Raw genomic sequence first — 22,133 nt, forward strand, 5'->3', positions numbered from 1 at the left:
CATCCATAATCGGGCATGCTTGAGTATTCTTGGAATACTCAACCAACAACTGAGATTTCCAATCTGCCGAAATTTCAGATATAGCACAACACTCCACTACTGAGGGTCTCCTGGAAAGTGCATCAACTACTACATTATTCTTACCTTTGATGTACTCAATGTCAAAATCATATGCCTGAACCTTGTTGACCCACTTTTGTTGTCTCTCATTAAGATCCTTTTGTCCTAGGAAGTAGCACAAACTATTGTGATCCATCCTAACTGTGAATTTACCCCCAACTAGGTATCGTCTGAACTTGGCTAGAGCATGCATAATAGCCAACATCCTTTTATCATAAGTGGAGTACAATCTCTCACCATCCTTGAGCTTCTTGCTCTCATAAGCAATCAGGTGCCTATCCTGCATGAGCTCCGCACCAATACCACTCCCTAAAGCATCACACTCAAGAACAAACGGTCAAGAGAAATCTAATAGTGCCAAGACTAGGCATGTGCTCATCACCTATTTGAGCCTATCAAAGGTCTCCTCTGCCCCAATTGTCCATCTGAAAGCCTCTTTCTGTGTGAGGTCAGTAAGGGGAGTCGCCATCTCAAAGAAACCTCTAGCGAACCTCCTGTAGTAAGAGCAAAGCCCCATGAACCTTCTCAAGTCCGATACATTCCTCAGTGGTGACCAATCAAGGATTGCCTGAATCTTTTCTTGATGTATCTTCACCCCATCTACACCAATCACGTGACCAAGGTAGAGGATCTCAGTCAATTGAAAGTCACATTTGAACTCTTTTGGAAACAAGTGCTCCTCCATGATATTAAGCACCTCATCTAGATGTTGTAAGTACTCCTCCCATGTTCTATTGAAAATCAATATGTCGTCAAAAAATACTAATACACTCTTCTGCAATTGCTTCCTAAAGATGTGGTTCATGCAGGACTGACTAACAGAACCACTGAGGGGTTGGGTAAAATGTTTTAATCCTGCCACCCTTTCAGAGGCTATAAAGAAGGTGTGGAACATGGCATCATCATCGACATCATCCTCTCAAGGTTACTCACACTCCAAACCGTCAGTGTTTCCAAAGGACAAAGATAACAAACCTCTGTCGAAGAAGCCTTCATTAGACAAAGCTACCAAATAGGAGCTATAATGGAAGAAACTATGCTTCAATTGCAAGGGACCGTGAAAGCCTGGGCACAGATGCCTCGGTACAAGAAAAATACACCATATTAAAGTTGTATCCAATGATGAAGACGATCAGGAGGATCTACCCACAGAAGACAACCATCCCCACGAGGACACCAAAATGGTCAATTTGAACCGTACAGAGAGAATTGCAAGTACGGTGTGGAGAAACCATCACCTTACCTAGGAGTCTGAGATGTACAATATTTTGTGTATAGGGAACCCTTCAAGGACAAAGGGTCATGGTGATGCTCGATAGTGGAGCCACTCTAAACTTCATAAACTCATCTTTGGTGAAATGAAGAGGCCTACCTATTGAGACGCACGCGGGATTCCAAGTCAAGGTCGTCGAAAGGACACTTTTTCCCTATACACACCCTATTCCCCAACTGAGTATCACCATGGCTAACCACACCGTGAGGGAGGATTTCTTTATAATGGAACTAGATGATTTGGAGGTTATTCTGGGCATACAATGGATGGAGACATTTGATGAATACACTCAGAGCTTCAAACGGATGGACTTCACTTTTGTTGTCGATGGGAAGAAGGTTGTTCTCCATGGAATGGCCAATGAAGGACCAAAGGAAGTTTCAGCACAGCGGATGGAGGCAATTTTTCGGCATGATGACATTGCATGGGCTACACACTGTGTCATTTCAGCAAAACCTATAAAAAGACAACAGACACCCCACCGAGATCATGATCTTCAAAATATTTTTTGAGTACCTATGATAAAGTTTTTATAGACCTTCCTCCCGGCATAACCCCCCATCGCAGGTTTGAACATACCATTGAGTTGGAAGTAGGCGCCAAACCAGTTATCACCACGCCTTATTGTCATCCCAAGAAATTCAAAGATGAGATCGAGAAGACAATTCAGGAGCTACTCGAGAAAGGATGGATTCGTCCTAGCTCTAGCCCTTTTGCATCATCAGTGGTTTTAGTAAAAAAGAAGGATGGGACGATGCGCATGTGTACAAACTACTGTGCGCTGAATAAGAAGACAATAAAAAATAGATACCCTATTCCCAGGATCAATGAATTGTTGGATGAGCTGCATGGTGCGATTTATTTTTCTAAAATAGATCTTCGTTCCAAATACTATCAGATCCGCATTTGGGAAGACGTGGAGAAGATGGCTTTTCATTATCACTACCGGCATTATGAGTTCCTGGTCATGTCATTCAAATTAACGAATGCACTAGCTACTTTTCAGTCTTGCATGAATCGCATCTTTAACAAACGACTACATGAGTACTTGTTGGTATTCTTTGATGATATCCTTATTTATAGTAAAATTTGGGAAGAACACCTGAAACACTTAAATTAAGTCCTAGGGATCATGAAGGCTCGGTCCTTGTTCGTCGAACAATCCAAGGGTGAATTCGGAATGACAGAAATATTATACCTAGGGCATGTTGTTAGCAAATATGGAGTGCAGGTCCACCAAGAGAAGATTCAAGCTATCCTAGATTGGCCCCCACTTAAATCATTTTTGAGTTGCGAGGATTCTTAGGTCTGTATAGCTACTACCAAAGGTTTGTAAACGATTTCTCTCAGCTCAGCGCACCATTAACAGATCTAACTAAGAAAGACTCCTTCCAATGGAATGAAAGAGTGCAACGCATTTTTGATAAGTTAAAAAAAGCAATGAGCACTTGTCCAGTTCTCGCCTTACCCTATTTCACACAACCATTCATTCTAGAGTGTGATGCATCCAAAGAGGGAATTGGCGCAATATTAATGCAAGATAGACACGCTATAGCCTATGAGAGTCAAAAAGTTTCAAAAGCAGAGCATCTATATTCCATTGATGACAAAGAAATGTTGACCATCGTGCATGCACTAACCAAATTCTAGCAATATCTGGTAGACGCCAAGTTTGTCATTCGTACTAATCATAATAGTCTAAGATATATTCTAGAGCAAAAGGATCTAAATGAAAGGCAACAAAAATGGGTAAGATTGATTCAGGCTTTTGATTTCGACATTGAATATGTGAAGGGGAAGAACAATGTGGTTGCAGATGCCCTGTCAAGAAAACCCACCATTTCTCTACTATCTCAAATCTCGGCTAACTGGAAAGCACACTTATTGGTGGAATATTCCAAAAACACATTTGCATGTAAGCTAATGGATGGCAACACCCAAGATGATCGATACAAGGTGGTGGATGACATCATTTACTATAAGGATTGGATATATTTGGTGCCTAAATCCAAGCTGAAGTAGAAAATCCTGAAGGAAATACATGACTCACCCTTGGCCAGGCACCTAAGGTTTTATAGATAGCTCAACGAGAGGTTTTCATAGAAGGGACTTAAAGGAGATGTATTGCAATATGCAAGGGAATGTGTAGGCTGCCAACAAAACAAATCCGAACACACTTTACCTATCGAGTTACTACAGACCTTGCCTATACCAGAATAGAACTGGGAAAGCATCTCTATGGACTTCATCACCAGACTTCCTAAAGTAAATAGGAAGGATTGTATATTTGTGGTGGTGGATAGGCTCACGATGTATGTGCACTTCTTTGCGATCCCCTCACTTTCAAGCCGTACAGGTAGCAAACCTATTTTTCAAAGTTTTTCATCTACACAGGTTACCCCAAAACATTGTCAGTGACAGAGATGGGCGGTTTATCAGTATTTTCTGGATAGAATTATTTCAGTTGGCAGGAATAGAATTGTTGCCAAGTATGAGCTACCACCCTCAAACAGATGGACAGACGAAGATTGTGAAAAAGTCGCTAGAAGGCTACCTCTGGAACTACATTTCGGCACAACGGGCATGGATCAAATGAATGCATTTGGGGGAATACTATTACGATACGACTTATTGCATGTCTATTGGGATAGCACCCTTCAAAGCAGTATACACATATGAACCCCTTTCATTTATCGACATGGTTTGGGTGACAGCTACGCACCAAGAACAAGAGACTGGCTTTAGGAAGGGCAAGACATCCTAAGATGCTTGAAAGAGAACTTAAAAGCGCACAAAATCAACAAAAGATGTATGACAACAAACATTGGATCAAGAGAAGTTTCAAAGTGGCAGACTTGGTCTATCTCAGACTCCAACCATACAAGCAGTCCCCACTTAAGGCCAAAGGGAAAGAAAAATTGAAGCCACGATTTTATGGCCCCTATTATGTAGCTCGCCGCATCAATGAAGTTGCCTATGAGCTGTAACTTCCAAAAGGAAGCTGCATTCATAACGTTTTTCATGTCTCCTTCCTGAAGAAAGCTATACAACAGAACATCATGATAAGTGCAAAACTTTTGCCGCACAATGAAGAAGGGAAGCTCATATTGGAACTGGCCAAGATCATTGATATACGTGAGAAGACCCTGCAAAACTGTACTTTGAAGGAATACTTGGTATGTTGGAAACACTTGCCGTTGGACGACGCAACTTGGGAAGTTGAACACATTCTGCAACATCCAGCATTGCATTTGCTTGAGGACAAGCAAAGTTTCAAAGGGGACAATTGTAATGTTTCAATCATAAAATAAATAATTAATCAAACCTTTGTTAATGGGCCAATTGATTTAGTATATCTCAGACCCATTTTTATTTAATTGTTCCTGTAGGTAGGTGTGACCATCGACTATCTTTGTAAACCCTTGGAAAGTTTCTCCAACAGGTATTTAAGCACGACATGTAGGTAGTAGTTGGTGTGCGATTTGGATTATTTCTTTTTATTGCGAATTCCTATTGGAGTTCAATATTGTTCGCCATTTCGCAAGTGAAAGATCTTCCCTACTTGGCTTTTCCGGTTTCAATGAGATTCAAACCTCACCCTATTCCGTTTGTGTACTATTTGGCTAGGATCTGGCAAATTGAAGCGCTGTCATTATTTGCAACTATAATTTAGTCTTGGTTCCAAATTGATGTCTTGTGCATATTCAATCTTATTGTGTATCTTACTTGGCAGACCAAAGGCTATTAACATCTTTGCCTTCATTCCTACATGCTTTGGTCATCGTTCTTGATTCCTCCATACACCACCGTACATCCCCACCGATTGCACTCTATATGGTTGCGTCCTGCACCATACAACCATCCTCCCCAACTATACAGTCTTCCAACTGCATTGTACGGCCATCTTCCCGAACCGTACGACCCTCCCCTTTATACCATATGACCTTCCCTTTCCAACCATACGCCTTCACACCCATGTACCATACAAATATCTTGAGCAGCATACGAATCCACACCTTTGCACCGTACAGCATCTGAAGCAACCGCCCACCCACCACCTGTTGCGTTGACGGTAAAAATCGTAGCAATGTAATACAAGAACATTATAGTTATAACCAACTACATTGGTAATGGCCATCTTTAATTGGAGCATAGTCTCTAGAAGGTTTGATGTTTGTATGGGTAGCTTGCAAATTTTGTCACATGATAGCTGTTATAAACTTCGATCATAGAAAACTATAATTAGTGTCATGAAGGTTCTTCTTTCCTCTCCATTGCCCATTCAATATCAACCCTGGCTTCCAAAGTCTTTCCTTCTCCGTACAGGGGTTAGGGTATGCTACTTTATTGGTCTAAAGACTGGAAATTGCCATACCTCCTTGCGGTTTTTTATGTCTAGTTTATTTACTCCTTTTTATTTCAATCAATCAACATCCTCATGGTTCCTCTGACCACATCATTTGCACAGCAAACTTCCATTGTTTTACCCACTTTGGTGATCCCACACAAAGTGGTCCTACTCATTGCACCTTCAACATTGATTTGTAATAACCCTCACCTAGCTATGGCAAAATCAAACCCATTCTTCACACTACCTGAGTGTTTGGCATTTTGTTAAACACTTGGCAAGAAAACTTGTATACAATGTCAAAAGTACAACTTTGAAAAGAACATGATATAATTGAACTTTTCCCAATTAATTATGTCAATTTTAAGATTTCAGAAGAATCCAAACTTTGAGATTTGCGATGAAAATATAGTTCTGAAATAAAAAGCAACTCACTCCACATGGAAATTCATCTAATATTACAACTCTCTGAATTTCCAAAATTTTATTCACTAATGGAAAAATAACTAGATTTGTCAATTTTTGCATACAACTAAATTTTATTTACAATGACGAACCTGGTTGTTATTTGTATAACCTTGAGTGCGAAATGGAAATGTGCATCTCCAGAACAATCTAATGCAAGGCCCAGTCAAAACACAACCTTCTCCCAGAGCATCCATTGCCTCAAATACCTCCAATGCAGGCCTAAAGGAGCCCCCACAAGTCTGCAACATATGAACTCTTCCCCATTTTGCAAATCGCAGGTCCCAAATGATAGTCGCCAAGTCAGCTGCCAAGCAAATCGCAAGTGCATTTGTTGATACGATGGGCCTGCAACCATGTCTACCACCTCACATGTTGGTCTCAAATAGATCTCCCAGCCTAGGAGATATGTCGTCCAACCAAGTGACATTTTTCCATTGATTAAATAAGACTTTCACTGCCTTAGATGAATAGCAGCAATTATTTTTCCAGATTGCATACCAAAATTGGGACTTGTGGATTTAATTCCACCAATTCTTTTGCACAATATTAACCCCTCCAACTTCTAAATTGCCGCCTATATGCCCAGATCAGTATTGCAAACGATTCAAGAGCCAAACGTGGCTTCTCAAGGCATTTGCCAAGCACAATGGTGACAGATCATACCACCAGATTATAGCTTCAGATTTATCAAATGGAATCAAAACTCCTCACAGCAGTTCTAATACAAACTCCAGCAAGTAATCTTTCTTCAAATCACACCACAGAATGAATCTCTCCTTATATATAGTGAACATAGTAAGGAGAATCGGTAAAGTACTTAGAACTCGATCCACAATACCTCAGTTGTGGAATCAATGCACAACTCATAACCAAACCCTTATACTTCAGCAAGGGTACATTATTCACAAAACTCAGAAAAGGTCACAAAGGCATCACAAGCAAATAAATATTCAACGTGCTTTTTCCAATGAAATGAGCTCCTATTTATAATGCTGTGTTGGCCAAAGATTCCTAAAGAACTCCACTTCGTAAATTATGAAAGTTTCCCAAAAGAACTCAAATGAACTCAACACTAGAAACTTACCAACACACTTTACAGAAATATCTCTTAATGTCGTTATTATAATAACATAAATATTATTATAGTAATGCAACTTAATAATTAATGAATAAATAAGAGCTCATGCAATTATTAACCTTATTTACTGCAAGTGACGACCAACTGCCAAAGCCACCCACTACACTACCAAAAATAGTAACTGCAAAAAATAGACTTACTTAAAAATAGTAAGTCCACAATTGGGACCTTCAAACACCCTGTCAGCTCACGAGGGTCGCTATGATGAGCTAACTCCATCAATTGCACAAACTTGCCCAAAACAGGGACATTACATGATTCGTGGGTGGACCCTTTGCATCATACTGGATTCTACTTCTAGGTGTATTATTTTGGTTGTTCCCTCTTGGTGGTTGTGATATCCACCTAGACAGTCATTGCAGCTTGCGAGTGGTCTTGGCAACGCAGTCAATGGAGTTGCACCCTTCCCTTGGGGAAAAAGCACTTGTGTGCTCATTGTCTTAGATTTGTATGGCATTCTACATTCCTTAGTTAGAATGTTCTAATATTTGACAAATGTTGCAAAAGTATTTCTTTGGGCAATTGACCTTCACGTGGCCTTCTTATCACACCTCCTTACTATCCTACTTCAATTTTTCCTTGAGCTCCATCATTCGCATCATGTCTCTTCTCAAGGACAGTGTGGTCTTAGACTCTCCATTTGTGCTCTTATCCATACTTTTATTGTTGTTGGCCTTCTCTTTCCCTCAAGATGTGTGTTCTCGCTCTCGATGTCCATTGCCTAATTGTAGGAATTTACGTATGAGAATGGGGGTAACACCTTTATTATTTTCCATAGAGAAGGAATGAACCCTTCAATAAACAACCTTTTCCAGCCCATTGACTAACTAGTTCTCCAACTTACCAAGCAACTTTCTGAGCCTATGATTGTAAGACGATGCATTCTCATTTATCTCATGTTTCATGCTAAAGATTTTTTCCATTATTTCATTGTCATCTTATTGCAGTTTGAATTGTTCCTCGCATACCGTCTTCAAGTCGTTCTAAGTTGTTATACACCCAACAATTCTCCACAACGCAGCAAGAAATGCCTTCAACCAATAATCTTGATTGTCTTCAACATTAGTCTTCCATATTATCACACAAGTCTTACAATGGCATACAAGGTCCTACTATCCATCTCCCATGAATTTGGGGTGCTTTTGCTTCTCTAACTTGTTCACCATGGTTTTTGGTCAATAGGCACCATGTGTGTCAGACTAGAATGGAGTCTCTTCCTCAATCACGTTTTTGTTACTCGCAAGCTTGGCCATGTGCAAGTCTTCTACACATCCACCTCTATCATCCACACCTTGGTTCCCCCTGTCCTTGATTCCTATAATATGAATAAGTTTTTGGTGCCCAATAGTAATCTCAAATACTACAGCTACCTCGCGCTCGAGGTTTCTTTCTTCATTGTCTTTGTCATGTGCGGAGTGTACTAACAGGTCACTCTGTGTGGAGTCAAAATCTGAGTCCTCATTCATCACTGATTGTACTAACAAATTATTTGCCTAGTGGGGAAGATCCTCTACTACCTCATTAGGGAATGGTAAGTTCCTAGCAATATCCTCCCATTCGGGCCACAAACGTGTTACACCTTCCTGTCGAGTGGCTCTCACCTCTCTACCTCGCCTTCAACTAACACTTTGAATTTTGCTTCATGGTGGGTTTTGAGATTCCTTGACAATTCTTTGTAATGTCATCACCTTTCACTCTCCTCCCTAACTCAGAGGGATCTTCTCACCGATGCTTCTTCTTTCTCTGCTCTCTCTAAGTATGTCTTCTCTTGTCTTTGTGTAGTAGAAGGGGAACTAATTGGTGGAATTGTTGAAGGTACTGCATATATTTGTGTCAAGGTCTTCCTCCTCACTCTGGTTCCTCTCGTATGGTTGTAGTATTTGTTGTCAATGTTTCTCTCTTTTCTTTTCCTCTCATTGTTCTTGTACTTCAATTAGATTGTGAGCCCACAACCTTGGAATACTTCCGAGGAGATCGCAGACCACTAGTCACACTATGAGTTCATCGCACACTATGCCTATAGGGATCCCTCTACCATGAGCTTACCTCTGCACATATTGGTTGACTGAAACTTACCGCACATCCAACAAGTCTTCTATCAATTGATCCTCTTGGGTTTCTTCACTACTATGCTTCATGTCACTATTAGTTAGTACCACTTGTTCAAACATGCGGCCATTATTCCACCATCTTGCCTAATAGCCTCTAGATCTCCAGGTCCGACTAGGCAATGGCATCAAAATGTTTACTCCCTACAGTAAGCATGTGAAATTACAGAGTAAACAGTAATATAAACATTACACATTCAACATAAAACAAAAAAGTGATCCACTAAGTCAAAGACATTTCAATCATGTAAAACAACCTAAAACATTGATAAGAGGTTTATGTGTACAGAAAAAATGTTCACTCAGCCTCTCAAATATGTGACTTCTAAAGATATGAATTTAGCTAAGACCAGCTCATAAAATTTTCTTCACTCAAAAGCTATAAAGGTAGAGAGAGGAACATTAAATACCATAAATAAAACATAGAGTTACTAAAGAAATGGAACTTTTAGATTTTACCTCCGTAACAAAAGTCCTTGAAAACTAGTGGGATGATCCACACTCAATCTTATGCACCATCTTCCATCAATATAGCTTACATCCTATCAATACAGAATATAAGCAATATTGGTAGTTTACTCTGGTTTTAAATGAAAAAATGACATCAGATAAATAATTAGAAAAAAGGTACCTGAGAACTGCTTTCATCATGATCATTCCACAGCACACTATTCATCAGCCCATACAACTAAACACGTGGTGACAGCGCAATTAGTATTAAGAAGGCATTTAATACAAATTTGAACAATATCAACGAGTACCAGAAAAGAACAATAACTGAAATTTAACCAATCACACTTAAAACCCATAGAAGCAGAAGGCTGCAAAATGCAATTGATTGCCACACACAATCAATGGTAATTCAATCCGAGTTGGATTGCCCATTATTTTACTGTCCATGCGCACATTTCCCTGTGTCAAATAAATCGGCAACTTAAGCATTTCATTTTTTTCTATAAAAACTATTCCTTGTCAAATTTCCTTCATATTTACACATGTTTGAATTCCCTCAAGCATGGGAGGATTGCAAAAATTCAAACTTGTACTTTGGGCACAATATTTTCGAAGCTGCTTAACTCAATTGCTGAATTATAATTACTACTCCTATGGCCTTGATCCCATGTTTTTTGAAGGATTTAGAGCTTTCCTAAAATAAATTAAATTAGGAAAAATCACTCACTATGAAAGTCTGTGTAGCCTTGAAGGTATTCACTAGTTTGGTCTTCGAGACAACCCCATACCCTCACTCTAGTTTTAAAAAGAAAAATTTGAAAAATGTTTTGCAATGCACCATAATGAAAATCAGCACTTCTCCGCTTTATTTGGCATGAAATAACAAAATTGAAGTTTCTTCTTCATACTTTTATGACTATTCAGCATATTTATAATTTTAGTTCCCCCATTTTTCTTAAGTTTTTCCGAATTAAACCGAGTATTTAAATTGCATGCATACTTATGGCTTGCCAAGTCACTCTCAGTTGCAGGTAATACTATTATGCTTACAAGTGAAAAACCAACCTGCCGGCAGAAATTAAACATCAAACACATAATAATGGTTTTCCCAAATCCTTCTAGACATAATTATAGCACACTTCTAACCAAAAAATTATTATGGTGAGCACGTAACATCTTGAAATGAAAGCTAATATTTTAGCAGTGAAGAAATATGAGAGCTACATGTCACAACTTTCCAAAGTATAAGCAACTGCCAAAAAAGAATCTAGGCAAAGGGTTATACAGGTTTCACCTATGAATGAATAGCTCATGATTATTTACTTCATTTCAGTTAAACTGACACTACATGAAATATTGTACAGCAGTGAGTGGCACATATTAGTCAGCCTATTCACATTAAAGTCCTGATTAGATATATTTCCCTTCATGTGAAATGAAATGACCTCACTTATTTTCACATTATCCCAATGAACATCAACTTCCCAAAAATTATAATAGGAAGTAATATATAGATTCAATGCCTTTAAAACAAACATTAGCAGATGCTAATTTCAATGTGAAACTTGTAAATAGGGATTCAACTTATACCCTCTGCTCCAGTGTCCGCACTTGATTCCGAGCTCGCCTCAAGTCTGAACTCTGAATGAAACAGCACAACCCAATCATATGAATGAAATGAAATTTCATGAATATACATAACACATATCACATTCTATTGATAGATTATAACATATGATCAAGTAATTACTTATTAAATCATTATTAAGAGAAATTTTAGGATTTATCAACTAATGGTTGACCACTGCTGAAACCAGTATGAACAGAAGCTGGCATTGCACATAGAGAATTGAACACAAAGCCTTCTCATCAAGATCTCTCAGACTTTCTACTTAAACATCATGTGCACCACACACCATAATGTATCTTTTAACTTAATTTGTCCTAATATTTAATACTAGGAAAAATCAAACAGTCGAAACTCTAGGTCTACCCATGGTATGAAAGAGAAAAATTATTAATAGTCAAAAAAACTTACCAACATACGTCAATGGGTCTCAGAACATACATTCAGTAAAAGTAGAGAAGAACTAGGGTAAAAGGACCCTTGGTAATGAGAATCAACTAAAAACAAAGGAATGGAAACATGATAATTAAAGCATCAGAGGGGGTAAACCTAAGACAGTTAATCCTTGAACCACAAAACATAGTAAAAACTTATGTGATGTAAGGATCTCTCAATAGAGCATAATGCTGATAAGAATGAAAGTGAGAGACCACGTAAGAAGACCACCACTCACATGTTCATGGGAAGGGTCAGCCCAGAGCAGCCTTCAGTAATGTGAAAGAGATAATGGAAGATCTGAGAATGTTCATAGGGGAGTTTCCACGGCTGAGTGGGTTAATTTGTATGGTCCTTGGAAAAAGCCAAGGTCTCCCCCTGATAACTCTCGGAACATCTAGAGCTGGTAAATGAAATAAAAAATTGGTAGTGTGCACCTGTCCTTGATCTGGGATACAGAGATGGGGAAGGCAATCGATGCCAAAATAAATCACATCCACTCTGTCAAGAACATGGCTAAGGTGCTAAATATGCTTTGATAGAAATATACAGAATGACGGAAGAATAGCATTTCAATTATCTTTCCCCCTCTTTGCTTGAATTAGTTCTCTCCAAAGGATGTTCAGCAAAGAACTCCCTGGTAAGAAACGGAAGGACTTTAGAACAAGGCAATAGATTTCTACCAGTGAACAATAAATAGATATGAAGACATGAAAAAGACAAATGAATTGCCTTGCACAATATCTGATTAAAGATGCCATTCTAAGAACCCCTGCTTGTTCTAACTCTTGGAAACTTAAATCTGAATATTTGACATTTCATCAAACAGTTGTCCTGAAAAGTCTTTACCTGCAATTTTTTGTTTCAGTTTGTATAGTTCAAATCTTGTATGCTGCAATTTATGTTTTTGAATAAATCTAACAATGCAAGATTGACTAACAATGTCATAGAAATGATATGCTGACTGATTTATGACTTTTACATGCATATAACTGGCTGAGTGTATTGACTACAGCTACGTAAAAACTATCAAACCTTTGGCATGCATCAATCCAATATGAAGGTACAACAAAAAACACTTGCAGCATAGACATTTAGACAACCATTCGGCAACAAACCTTGTATCTTCTTCTAGAGATGCAAAACAAGTATAATGCTGATATAAACATAATTGGCTAATTAATCAAAGAGTCTCACAACCAGATGCATAACTGGACATGGAAGATAAATAATTATGTAACTCTAGAAATTTCTGTCAGCAAATACACTAAACCCTTTAATGGAAGGACTGCTGCAAGTATGATATTTCTCCTCAAGGTAAACTCACCAATAGCCCTCAATATGTTAAACACCTTGTGATGAAATCAGGACCTCAAAAAAGACTACGATCAGCCCTAGAAGAAGCCTTGGAAAATATGCCCAGCAATAAACCATGCAGCCCTTATGGTATTTACTTCCTCAGTAGACCCTGCTCAATAAATCTTCACAATATAAGCACAAAGTTGACCTCGGGATGAAGCCAATCTGATTGCACAACATCACCTGGGGTTTCACAGATTCAAAGCGTAAAGAAACCTGATAGAATTCACAATTCTTCAGATTAAAATGCTTCTACCCTTGGTTCCAAACTTCAACACCGATTCACCAAAAATCAAATGCTCAAATGGATGGTTCAAATTCTCATGGAAGGCATTTATAATTCCTTATTACAATTCGACCTGGAGCTTCTCCTTCATACTTACACGATTTCAAATTATATTTGCTTCTTATGCACATTTGAAATATAATAGCATACTATTTTTCTCTCCACTTTAATGATGAAAATGACCCTTTCTTTATGAAATAATAATAACTTATAACATTAAATGGCCTCATACTAAAAATTATTAATAAAGATAGCACTTTATTAATAATCATTTTTCCTCATTCTGTTTGCACCAAAAAGTTAACCATTTTATTATTTGTCCAACCCACTGTCTTACCATAATTAGAAAGGATCGTTCTCAATCAACATTTGGCCTACTATAAGTATATGAACTAAGCCCAAACAAAGTCCAATTTGAACCAAACGAAGAACAAATTAGAACATATTGAATTTTGGTGAAGACACAAACCTCCATTAAGCAAGTCTCTGCCTTAGAAGACCCTCTATCCATAATAATTAGCCTACAAGAGTCACAATAATAGGCTAATCCCTCAAACTCTAATGCTAGCAAAAATGGGGACATTATAGTCTACCCTCCCTAAAATTGTTTATCCCCAGGCAATTGCAACTACAAAGAAACTCCACTGCACTGGAAGACCAAATTTAGACTAAGCACTGTCCTCTCACTAAAACACAAGTATTACCGCAATTGCACAAAAATGAACAACAATCCATCTATCCATTTTCTACACACTCAAATTGTGCATCTGACACAAATCGTGTACATGATCAAAAGTGAACTCCCACTAACCCACACCATGTACACACTATAATACTCCTCAGCAAACCTAGATTGGAATCCCGATGTATGCATAGGACCCCATAGCATATTAAAGAGTATCTAGTCACCAGGATCCCAAATTCTAAATCGATGTCAGCCAAAAAGAATTTTCCAAAGACTTTTATTATGCTAAAATGATCCCAACCTCATCATACTATAGCAAGTGAAGAAATCCGATGGAATTGATCCAACCTTCAATATTAACCCTGTCACCACCTAGATCCCTGTGTAAACAAAACTCACATCCATCCATCATATAGAGGTAAAGATATTTGCAAGCATTAAATCTCCCTCTACACTCTACCATTTGCCCAAGGATGTGAAATCCAATTGTAGCACCAAGATAAGAATTCCCAAGGGCATTTGTGTCAAAACAACAAGATCCATCCTCAGCTAAGCTGCCATGGATGTACTGACTCGGCAAGTAGTCTCCACCATCTTGTAACTATTGAATCCATCTACTGAAGATGGTACATACCCATCCCATAGAGGATGGTGTAATTTTGGAGCCAATCCACATCAACACATAACCATATCTTCTACATGCGAACCAAACGAAAAATGATGAGCACTCCTCACAATATAGTTTTGGTAAAATGCTCTGATCTAGAGCAAGGGATCATCACTAATAGCTCAAGCATCAAGAAATGGCTCCAACATCTAACCCTAAACAACAAATTGGGCATGGTCTTTAGTAACCCCCTTTGTAAACCTTGTAAGAATTTGGTATAGCTCTGATACCATGTAAGAATTTGGTATAGCTCTGATACCATGTAAGAGTTTGCCTTAGGACAAAATCACCCAAGACCAAGAAGCCCAACAACTAGCACAAAATAGACCAATAGAGTATGATCAGAATAACAATATGAAATTTAATCGATGTACAAGTACACTAGAAGTGCCTATATATAAAGGCCTCTAGAATGACTAGGAGTTACAAAAAGATAAGCCTCACAACTAAGCACATGTCCACCAAGAGTGGATTATCCTCCATTAAGCACAAGAGTTAGTGCGATGATGAGAGGATAAGCCTATAAAGGTGTGTCACGTAAAATTATGTTGTAGACACCATGTACTTAATTAAGAGTACGAACAACTGTGTTTTCTACATGACAACTCAATTAATTATGCAAACTCCTGTGTTGTAGACACCATGTGCTAAATTAGAGTTGTGTTGTCAACATGAAAACTCATAAGTATGTAAACTCCTAGGTGTCTAACCTAATAAATAATAAAATAATGCATTTATCCTAAGTAAACTTAAGTAAAGTGTAAATAATAATTATTTACACTAACAAACCTAACTGCCAAATCTCTATGAGGAAGCATTGTAGTCAATGTATCTACAATCGTTCTAACCGGTTCTCGAATCCCACGAGAACCTTAGATGAGAGTACCCTTAGTGACTCCAAATAGTCCCTCTTACAACTTCAGGCCCTCAAGAAAGTACTTCACATATGCATCTATGCCGTAGAAATGATCTTATGCAGAATCAACCCTATCCTCTAAAGCCTACAACTGAATACTCGAACCCTATGATACAAGAAGTTGTTTATCACAGCAGTTGCATGAAATGAAGTAACTTTTTTCTTTCAAGAGAGGGAAACAAATCAACATGAAAGTCATACTTCCAACTTGATGACGTTGAACCAATCCCTTGTGCAAATGTAGAGTTTTCCAGCAGCACACAACTCTCTGGAGAATCCACTACTTCTATACAAGGGCTCTCAATAACCTAACCTTCACTATCTAGCAATGCATTGACTGTGGGAGAACATAATACAACACGAGGTTCTCTACAACCATGAACCAAAGTACTCATTCCAACTGAGTCTACTACACCTAAAATCTATGAGGGATGTGGCTAGACCCTCACTACCACCTGTGGATATCAACTAATCACCAACTGCCATTGTAGGAAGTTGAACTATATATGTAGTTGGTGAAGACTATACTCGGATGAACTCCACATTAACCTCATCTAACTATAACTATGACTTCTGAAGAATCATCTGGGTGCTCTCCAATATCTTTGTAGTTGCCTCCGGTTTGTGAATGAGCTCTTTCACATCAACACATCGTAGCAAGTACAACCCCACTCAAAAAGGCAGCCCGTGTTAGCTAATAACCACAACTAATTATGTTTCATTATCTTGACAGTTTCTCATAGTGAATGGATCTTTGCAAGGGAAAGGTCACTATCATCATGCTCATCCATTATATGAGTACCCCAATCACATATGGCTAACACATACCAGACAGCGTCATAATGCTCAATAGTTGTGGCAATCTGATTGTCACTCACCTTCAATTGTCCAGCCAACTACTATCTCTAGAGTCATAACTCCCATTCAAACTCTTAGTCCCACAAATGACACTATCATATGAAGCTATATCAACATCACTCACCTCATGACAAATAGCATCATGTAAGCTATCATCTCCACACACATTTACAATTGAAGTACAGTTGCTAGGCACTTCAACAAATGGCTCATCTAATAAAGTGGAAGTTGTAGCTACAACAAGATCTTCACACACTCCCACCTCACATGTATTTGCAAGTCCCTGTAAGCCGCAATCTCGGGACCTATCACCAACCAATGAGCTCTCTAAGTCATTTACTAAGGTCTAACATAAAGAATCAATCTCACTTCAAAATAAACCTTCCTCATAAATAAAATCTATAGTACCCAAAACACAAGCACCAATGGCATCCACTTGTAAACTCTCTACTATCTTATGTTGATGCATACACCACTCATCTCAATTATAATAATCGGGATTATTAGAGCTTGTATTTTCCATGCAATCCTCATTATTGATACTCCCATCGTGTGTCAAGACTAAAAGTGATACCATTAGCATCCTCTACACTTGCTCTGTCATGTCCCCTTCTCAGCACTAGATAGTTGGGCACCAATTTAATCTATCTCCACATCTAGATAGATTAATAATATTATTTAGCAGGATGCCTACCAGTCACAACAAGAGTTTAATTTAATTTACTTCAGAACTTTATTGAGTGAGTGGAATTAAGTCATTTTAATGTTATAAAGTTATTTACTTTATAAAATGACTTTAAGTGACTACAGGATGAAAATGAAGTTTTAATCCCACATTCCTTGCTCCTTGTGTTTTCCCTCACTTCGAGGCTATAAAGTAGAGCTTACATTGGGATTAACAACACACAAGAGAATTTATGAACTAAAATATTCTGAGTTCTGGTTGCTTTGATGTGACTAGTCTGAGAACTGAGAGGACAAAAACCCTCCAGTTTGAAATGAATTAAGGAAGTTGGATGTCACCCCAATCTTCCTTCTAATCAGTAATCTACAAGTAGGGCAGAAATTGGCAAGTAGTAGGATTGCAAAAGAAACCGAGATGTTGGAGGTAAGGGCAAACTAAGCTAGTTACCATTTAGTATTTTGTATTCCGAGCATTTGAACTTCCAGGGTGAAGTACAGTTTGTGTGAGGTGATTGTATCTGTGCCGTGGTCTTGATGAAATAACCCATGGAAGCTTGGAGTTTCATTAGGGAAGTGCACTATCAAATCTTAACATATCTGAGACTGCTACGCATTTGTTATACCATCACAATAAGATTTTTCGGGCCAAAACAGTACCAGTATAAACATGTCAGATTAGCAGTGATCCTTGGCATAAACATTAAAGGGTAACAGTGAATTGAAGGACGTAACTGTTTTTGTTGGGGGGCTAAGGCGGAATTAACACATCATAAGCAGGGAGTTACGGCAGATGGGGAGGATTAGTGAAGCACATTATCTCAGTTCGAACGTGGACTGTGGTCGAATTTCAAAACGACCATCCTCTGTGGTCACATGGGTAGAATACTAGTCTAGCATATAAAACGTCATGCACCCAACAGTGTAAGCATTATCGGCAGGAAATAAGAGGTGCAGTCGAGGACGAGTTTTAGGGGCAAATAGGTATTATTGTCAACAGCAGTCGGTGGTGAGTCAAGGTGGAAATCGGAGTAGTATTCCCTGGGTTCCTTCAATACTAGTTGGACTTCTCATTGTGCACGGGTCTGTTATTTCTAAACCTCTACATTTCATTTATGTGATAAGTTGTAATGAATCACTATTGCCAGTATAGGAAGTTGTAATGACATGTACCATTTATGATATCAAACTTCTGATTATCAGGCCCATTCAATCCTGAAAACATGGAATGTTAAATCAAATTTCTAATATGATCTATGTAGAAGCCGTTTAATAGATTGAATAGTATTAACTCTTAAAAGTATAGCTAGAGTGGCATTTGTCATTAAAATAACCTTCATGTTTCTTTTTAATGCTCACTATTGTATCTTATTATATCTCTGTAAATATTATTAGAATGTTTCTAATATTTAGGTGTAGTCTAGAATAGAATGTTTCTATTCTATTCGACTCTCCTCTTTGTATATATAGATCAGTTTGATCTCTGATTAATTCAATCAAGTATTCTGCCATTTACATTTGTAACATGGTATCAAAGCCAGTACTTAAATTATAATTTCTTTTGGAAATTATTTGTTTAAATTTTTTCGAAATTATTTCTGTCAATTTCTCAAAAACCCACCTAGGGTTTTTTTGCTTGGAGAAATTCGAGTTCAACTAAAATTCGAGCTAGGGTTTGACCCCTTTGTGAAATTGCAAATTTTTTTCTCTAAAAATCGCAATTTTTGCATCTCAGTTTGGACGTTTTTGCGGCTCAATTTGTAACTACGTTTTTTGGAGAAAACTCGTGTTTTGTTACTGTATAACCTCAAAATCGCGTCCATTCTTTCTCTGCTCACATCAAATTCATCATTGCTAAGCGATTTCTCTGCTCACGCTAGATTTTGATAGCCGTCTCGACTGCATATCAAACGCGAATTTGAGCCGAGTTTTTCAACGTGAATGTTTGCAGAAAACGCGTATTGTAGTGCCATTTTTGGTTGACTCCAGCATTCACGACAGAAAATCTTCCATAATCTTCTATTTTCGGGTGTTCTTTATCAGCAATCCACCATTCTTTTTGCAAATCCGACCTTCAAAGCCGCCAACTAGGGTTTTGCTCGAAACCCTAGTTTTTTTACCTCGAAAAAAAATTCTGATCACATATTTTTGGTGGGTTTTCTGAGATCTCAAATGGGTCTTCATCAAATTTTTGTGGGTGCCTCATTTTTTGTGCCTCGATTTTCGAGCCAGCGGATCCGAATTTCAACAACATTTTATTTTTGGGTTTTTCGAGCTCTTTTCTAGGTACTCCAATTTTTCTAGGTCTTTCATTTTCTCACCTCGAAGTTTGTGCCATTTGAAATATTCACATATTATAAGCATCTGTATCAGCAACATCAGAAGTCAAACTCAATTAAACAGCAAGCCAATGCTGCCCAACACTCAGAGCAGAAAGAATCTATCTACCATGCCTTTATGGCTAGCATACCTACAAATCATGTGAAATCTTCTGCCTGGTACATCGATTCTGGTGCCTCTTTGACATTTCACTCATAGGCATGATTGGTTTGTTGAATTCACTCCCTATTCTGACTCAGTAATCTTTGGAGGCGGCGAAGAATACAATATTGTCGGCAAGGGTAATGTTCAGATTTGGTCTGGAGGAAGAAAACTCGTGTTTCTCAATATATGTTATGTTCCTGGCATGAAACATAATCTTCTGTCTGTTAGTCAGATTATGAAGCACTCTCCTTAGTCAGATATCGTTTTCAGTGGAAATAAGTGTTCAATTATTGATCGTGCTTCTCGCACTACCCTTGCTTTCGGTCTTGAGGATCATGGTATTTATAGGCTTGTAGATTCAGGCGATTCCTTTGAGCATGCCTTCATCGCCGAATCATCCACTCTCAGCAGTCTCTAGCATCAGCGATACGGTCATCTGAACATTCAATATCTAGCACAACTTGCTCGGGATAATTTAGTCCATGGCCTACCTAATATTCAGACCTAGAACCATCGCGTTTGGGGAGCTTGTCAAGCAGGGAAGCAACATAGGACACCATTTAAGATTGGTGAATCATGGCGGGCATCCAGAGTACTCCAGCTGGTCCATGCTGATGTATGTGGTCCTATGAATACTCCTATTACTACAAACAGGTATTTTTTACTTTTTGTGGATGATTTCAATCGCAAAATGTGGGTATATTTTCTTAAGCAAAAATCAGATGACTTTCTTGTATTTCAACAGTTTAAAGCTCTAGTAGAAAAACAGTCTAGTTCCTCCATCTGTACTCTTAGGACCGATAATGGTGGGGAATAATGTTCTTTTGCTTTCTCTGCCTTCTGTACTACTCATGGCATTAGACGTCAATTCACCACACCTCACACCCCTTAGCAAAATGGTGTTGTAGAGCGTCGAAATCGTACCATCACAGAAATGGCTAGGTCTATGCTAGAACATAGAAATGTTCCCAGAAAATATTGGGCAGAAGCAGTATCCACAGCTGTCTACCTCCTTAACCAGTCACCCACCCTTGCAGTTAATCATAAGACTCCTGAGGAAGCCTGGTCTGGTCACAAACCTAGGATCAACCATTTGAAATTTTTTGGCTCTCTCGCATATGTATGGATTCCTGATGCCAAACGCACTAAGTTGGATTCCAAAAGCCAAAAACTTATGTTTACAAGATACAGTCACACACATAAGGCCTACAGACTGATTGATGTAAATACTGATCATTTAATCTTCAATCGTGATGTGTTTGATGAGGAACTCGGACCATTTCCGCTCTCTCACTCCCCACCACATTCTGAGATTCAGTCTTCAACAATCTCTGACTTGGGTTCTTCTATTTTATATGAGTCATCTGATGCTACTGATACACCACCTCAGTCACTTCCAGATAATACAACTCCTGCTCCTGCTTCTCATCCAGCTATTCCAACAGCATTTGATATTGGCTCCTCGACTCTTCGGCCAAAATGGTAGGCTCAAACGATTAGTGATCTTCGTCCTGATGAGCTCATTGAGGGTAGAACCTCCAAAAATAAGAGCATTCAGCACAACACAGTTAATATAGCTCTTATGGCCAACATCCACAGTATCCCTGAGCCCCAGATATATGCAGAGGCCAAAGGAATTCCAGAATGGGAACAAGCAATGGATGCTGAGCTTCAGAGTCTTCAAAAGAACCACACCTGGGTTCTTTCAGATCTCCCTCCTAGGAAGAAACCCATTAGCTATAAATGGGTCTATAAGGTCAAGTACCATGCAGATGGTACCTTGGACAAATACAAAGCCAAACTTGTTGCTCGAGGATTCACCCAACATGAAGGCATTGATTATGAGGAGACATTTGCTCCGACAGCCAAGATGAGCACTATTCGCATTCCTCTTGCAATTGTAGCTCAGTATGGTTGGAAAGTTCATCAGATGGATGTGAAGAGTGCCTTTCTCAATGGTGAATTACAGGAAGAAGTCTACATGATGCAGCCCCCAGGTTTTAAGGTTGTCGGTTCAGAACACAAAGTATGTAGACTCCAGAAGGCCCTCTATGGTCTTAAACAGGCCCCTAGGGCTTGGTACATAAAGATTGATCATTACTTGGTTACTCAAGGATTTCAGCGTAGTCCGTCAGACAATAATATGTATATTAAACACTCTGGTAATGATATTATTTTTCTTGTTGTCTATGTGGATGATTTGATCATTACTGGAAATTCAGAACAT

At 38.6% G+C, this 22,133-nt stretch overlaps 1 protein-coding gene across 2 annotated transcripts in view; it reads right to left on the reverse strand.

Moving 5' to 3' along the window:
* LOC149530773 (DNA mismatch repair protein MutS, type 2) overlaps positions 1-22,133 on the reverse strand; it is a 411,738-nt gene that overhangs the window by 254,997 nt on the left and 134,608 nt on the right. For both annotated transcript variants that reach the window (XM_089808454.1, XM_089808455.1), the window contains exons 5-7: positions 11,499-11,549; positions 10,087-10,143; positions 9,915-9,997 (exon numbers count right to left, since the gene is read on the reverse strand). In XM_089808454.1, the coding sequence (XP_089664580.1) occupies positions 9,915-9,997; positions 10,087-10,143; positions 11,499-11,549 (191 nt within the window). The remainder of the gene's footprint in view (positions 1-9,914; positions 9,998-10,086; positions 10,144-11,498; positions 11,550-22,133) is intronic.

The sequence above is a fragment of the Cupressus sempervirens genome, chromosome 11, assembly GCF_028749045.1.
Source record: "Cupressus sempervirens isolate cs-2001-9-10 chromosome 11, ASM2874904v1, whole genome shotgun sequence".
Classification (NCBI taxonomy): Eukaryota; Viridiplantae; Streptophyta; class Pinopsida; order Cupressales; family Cupressaceae; genus Cupressus; species Cupressus sempervirens.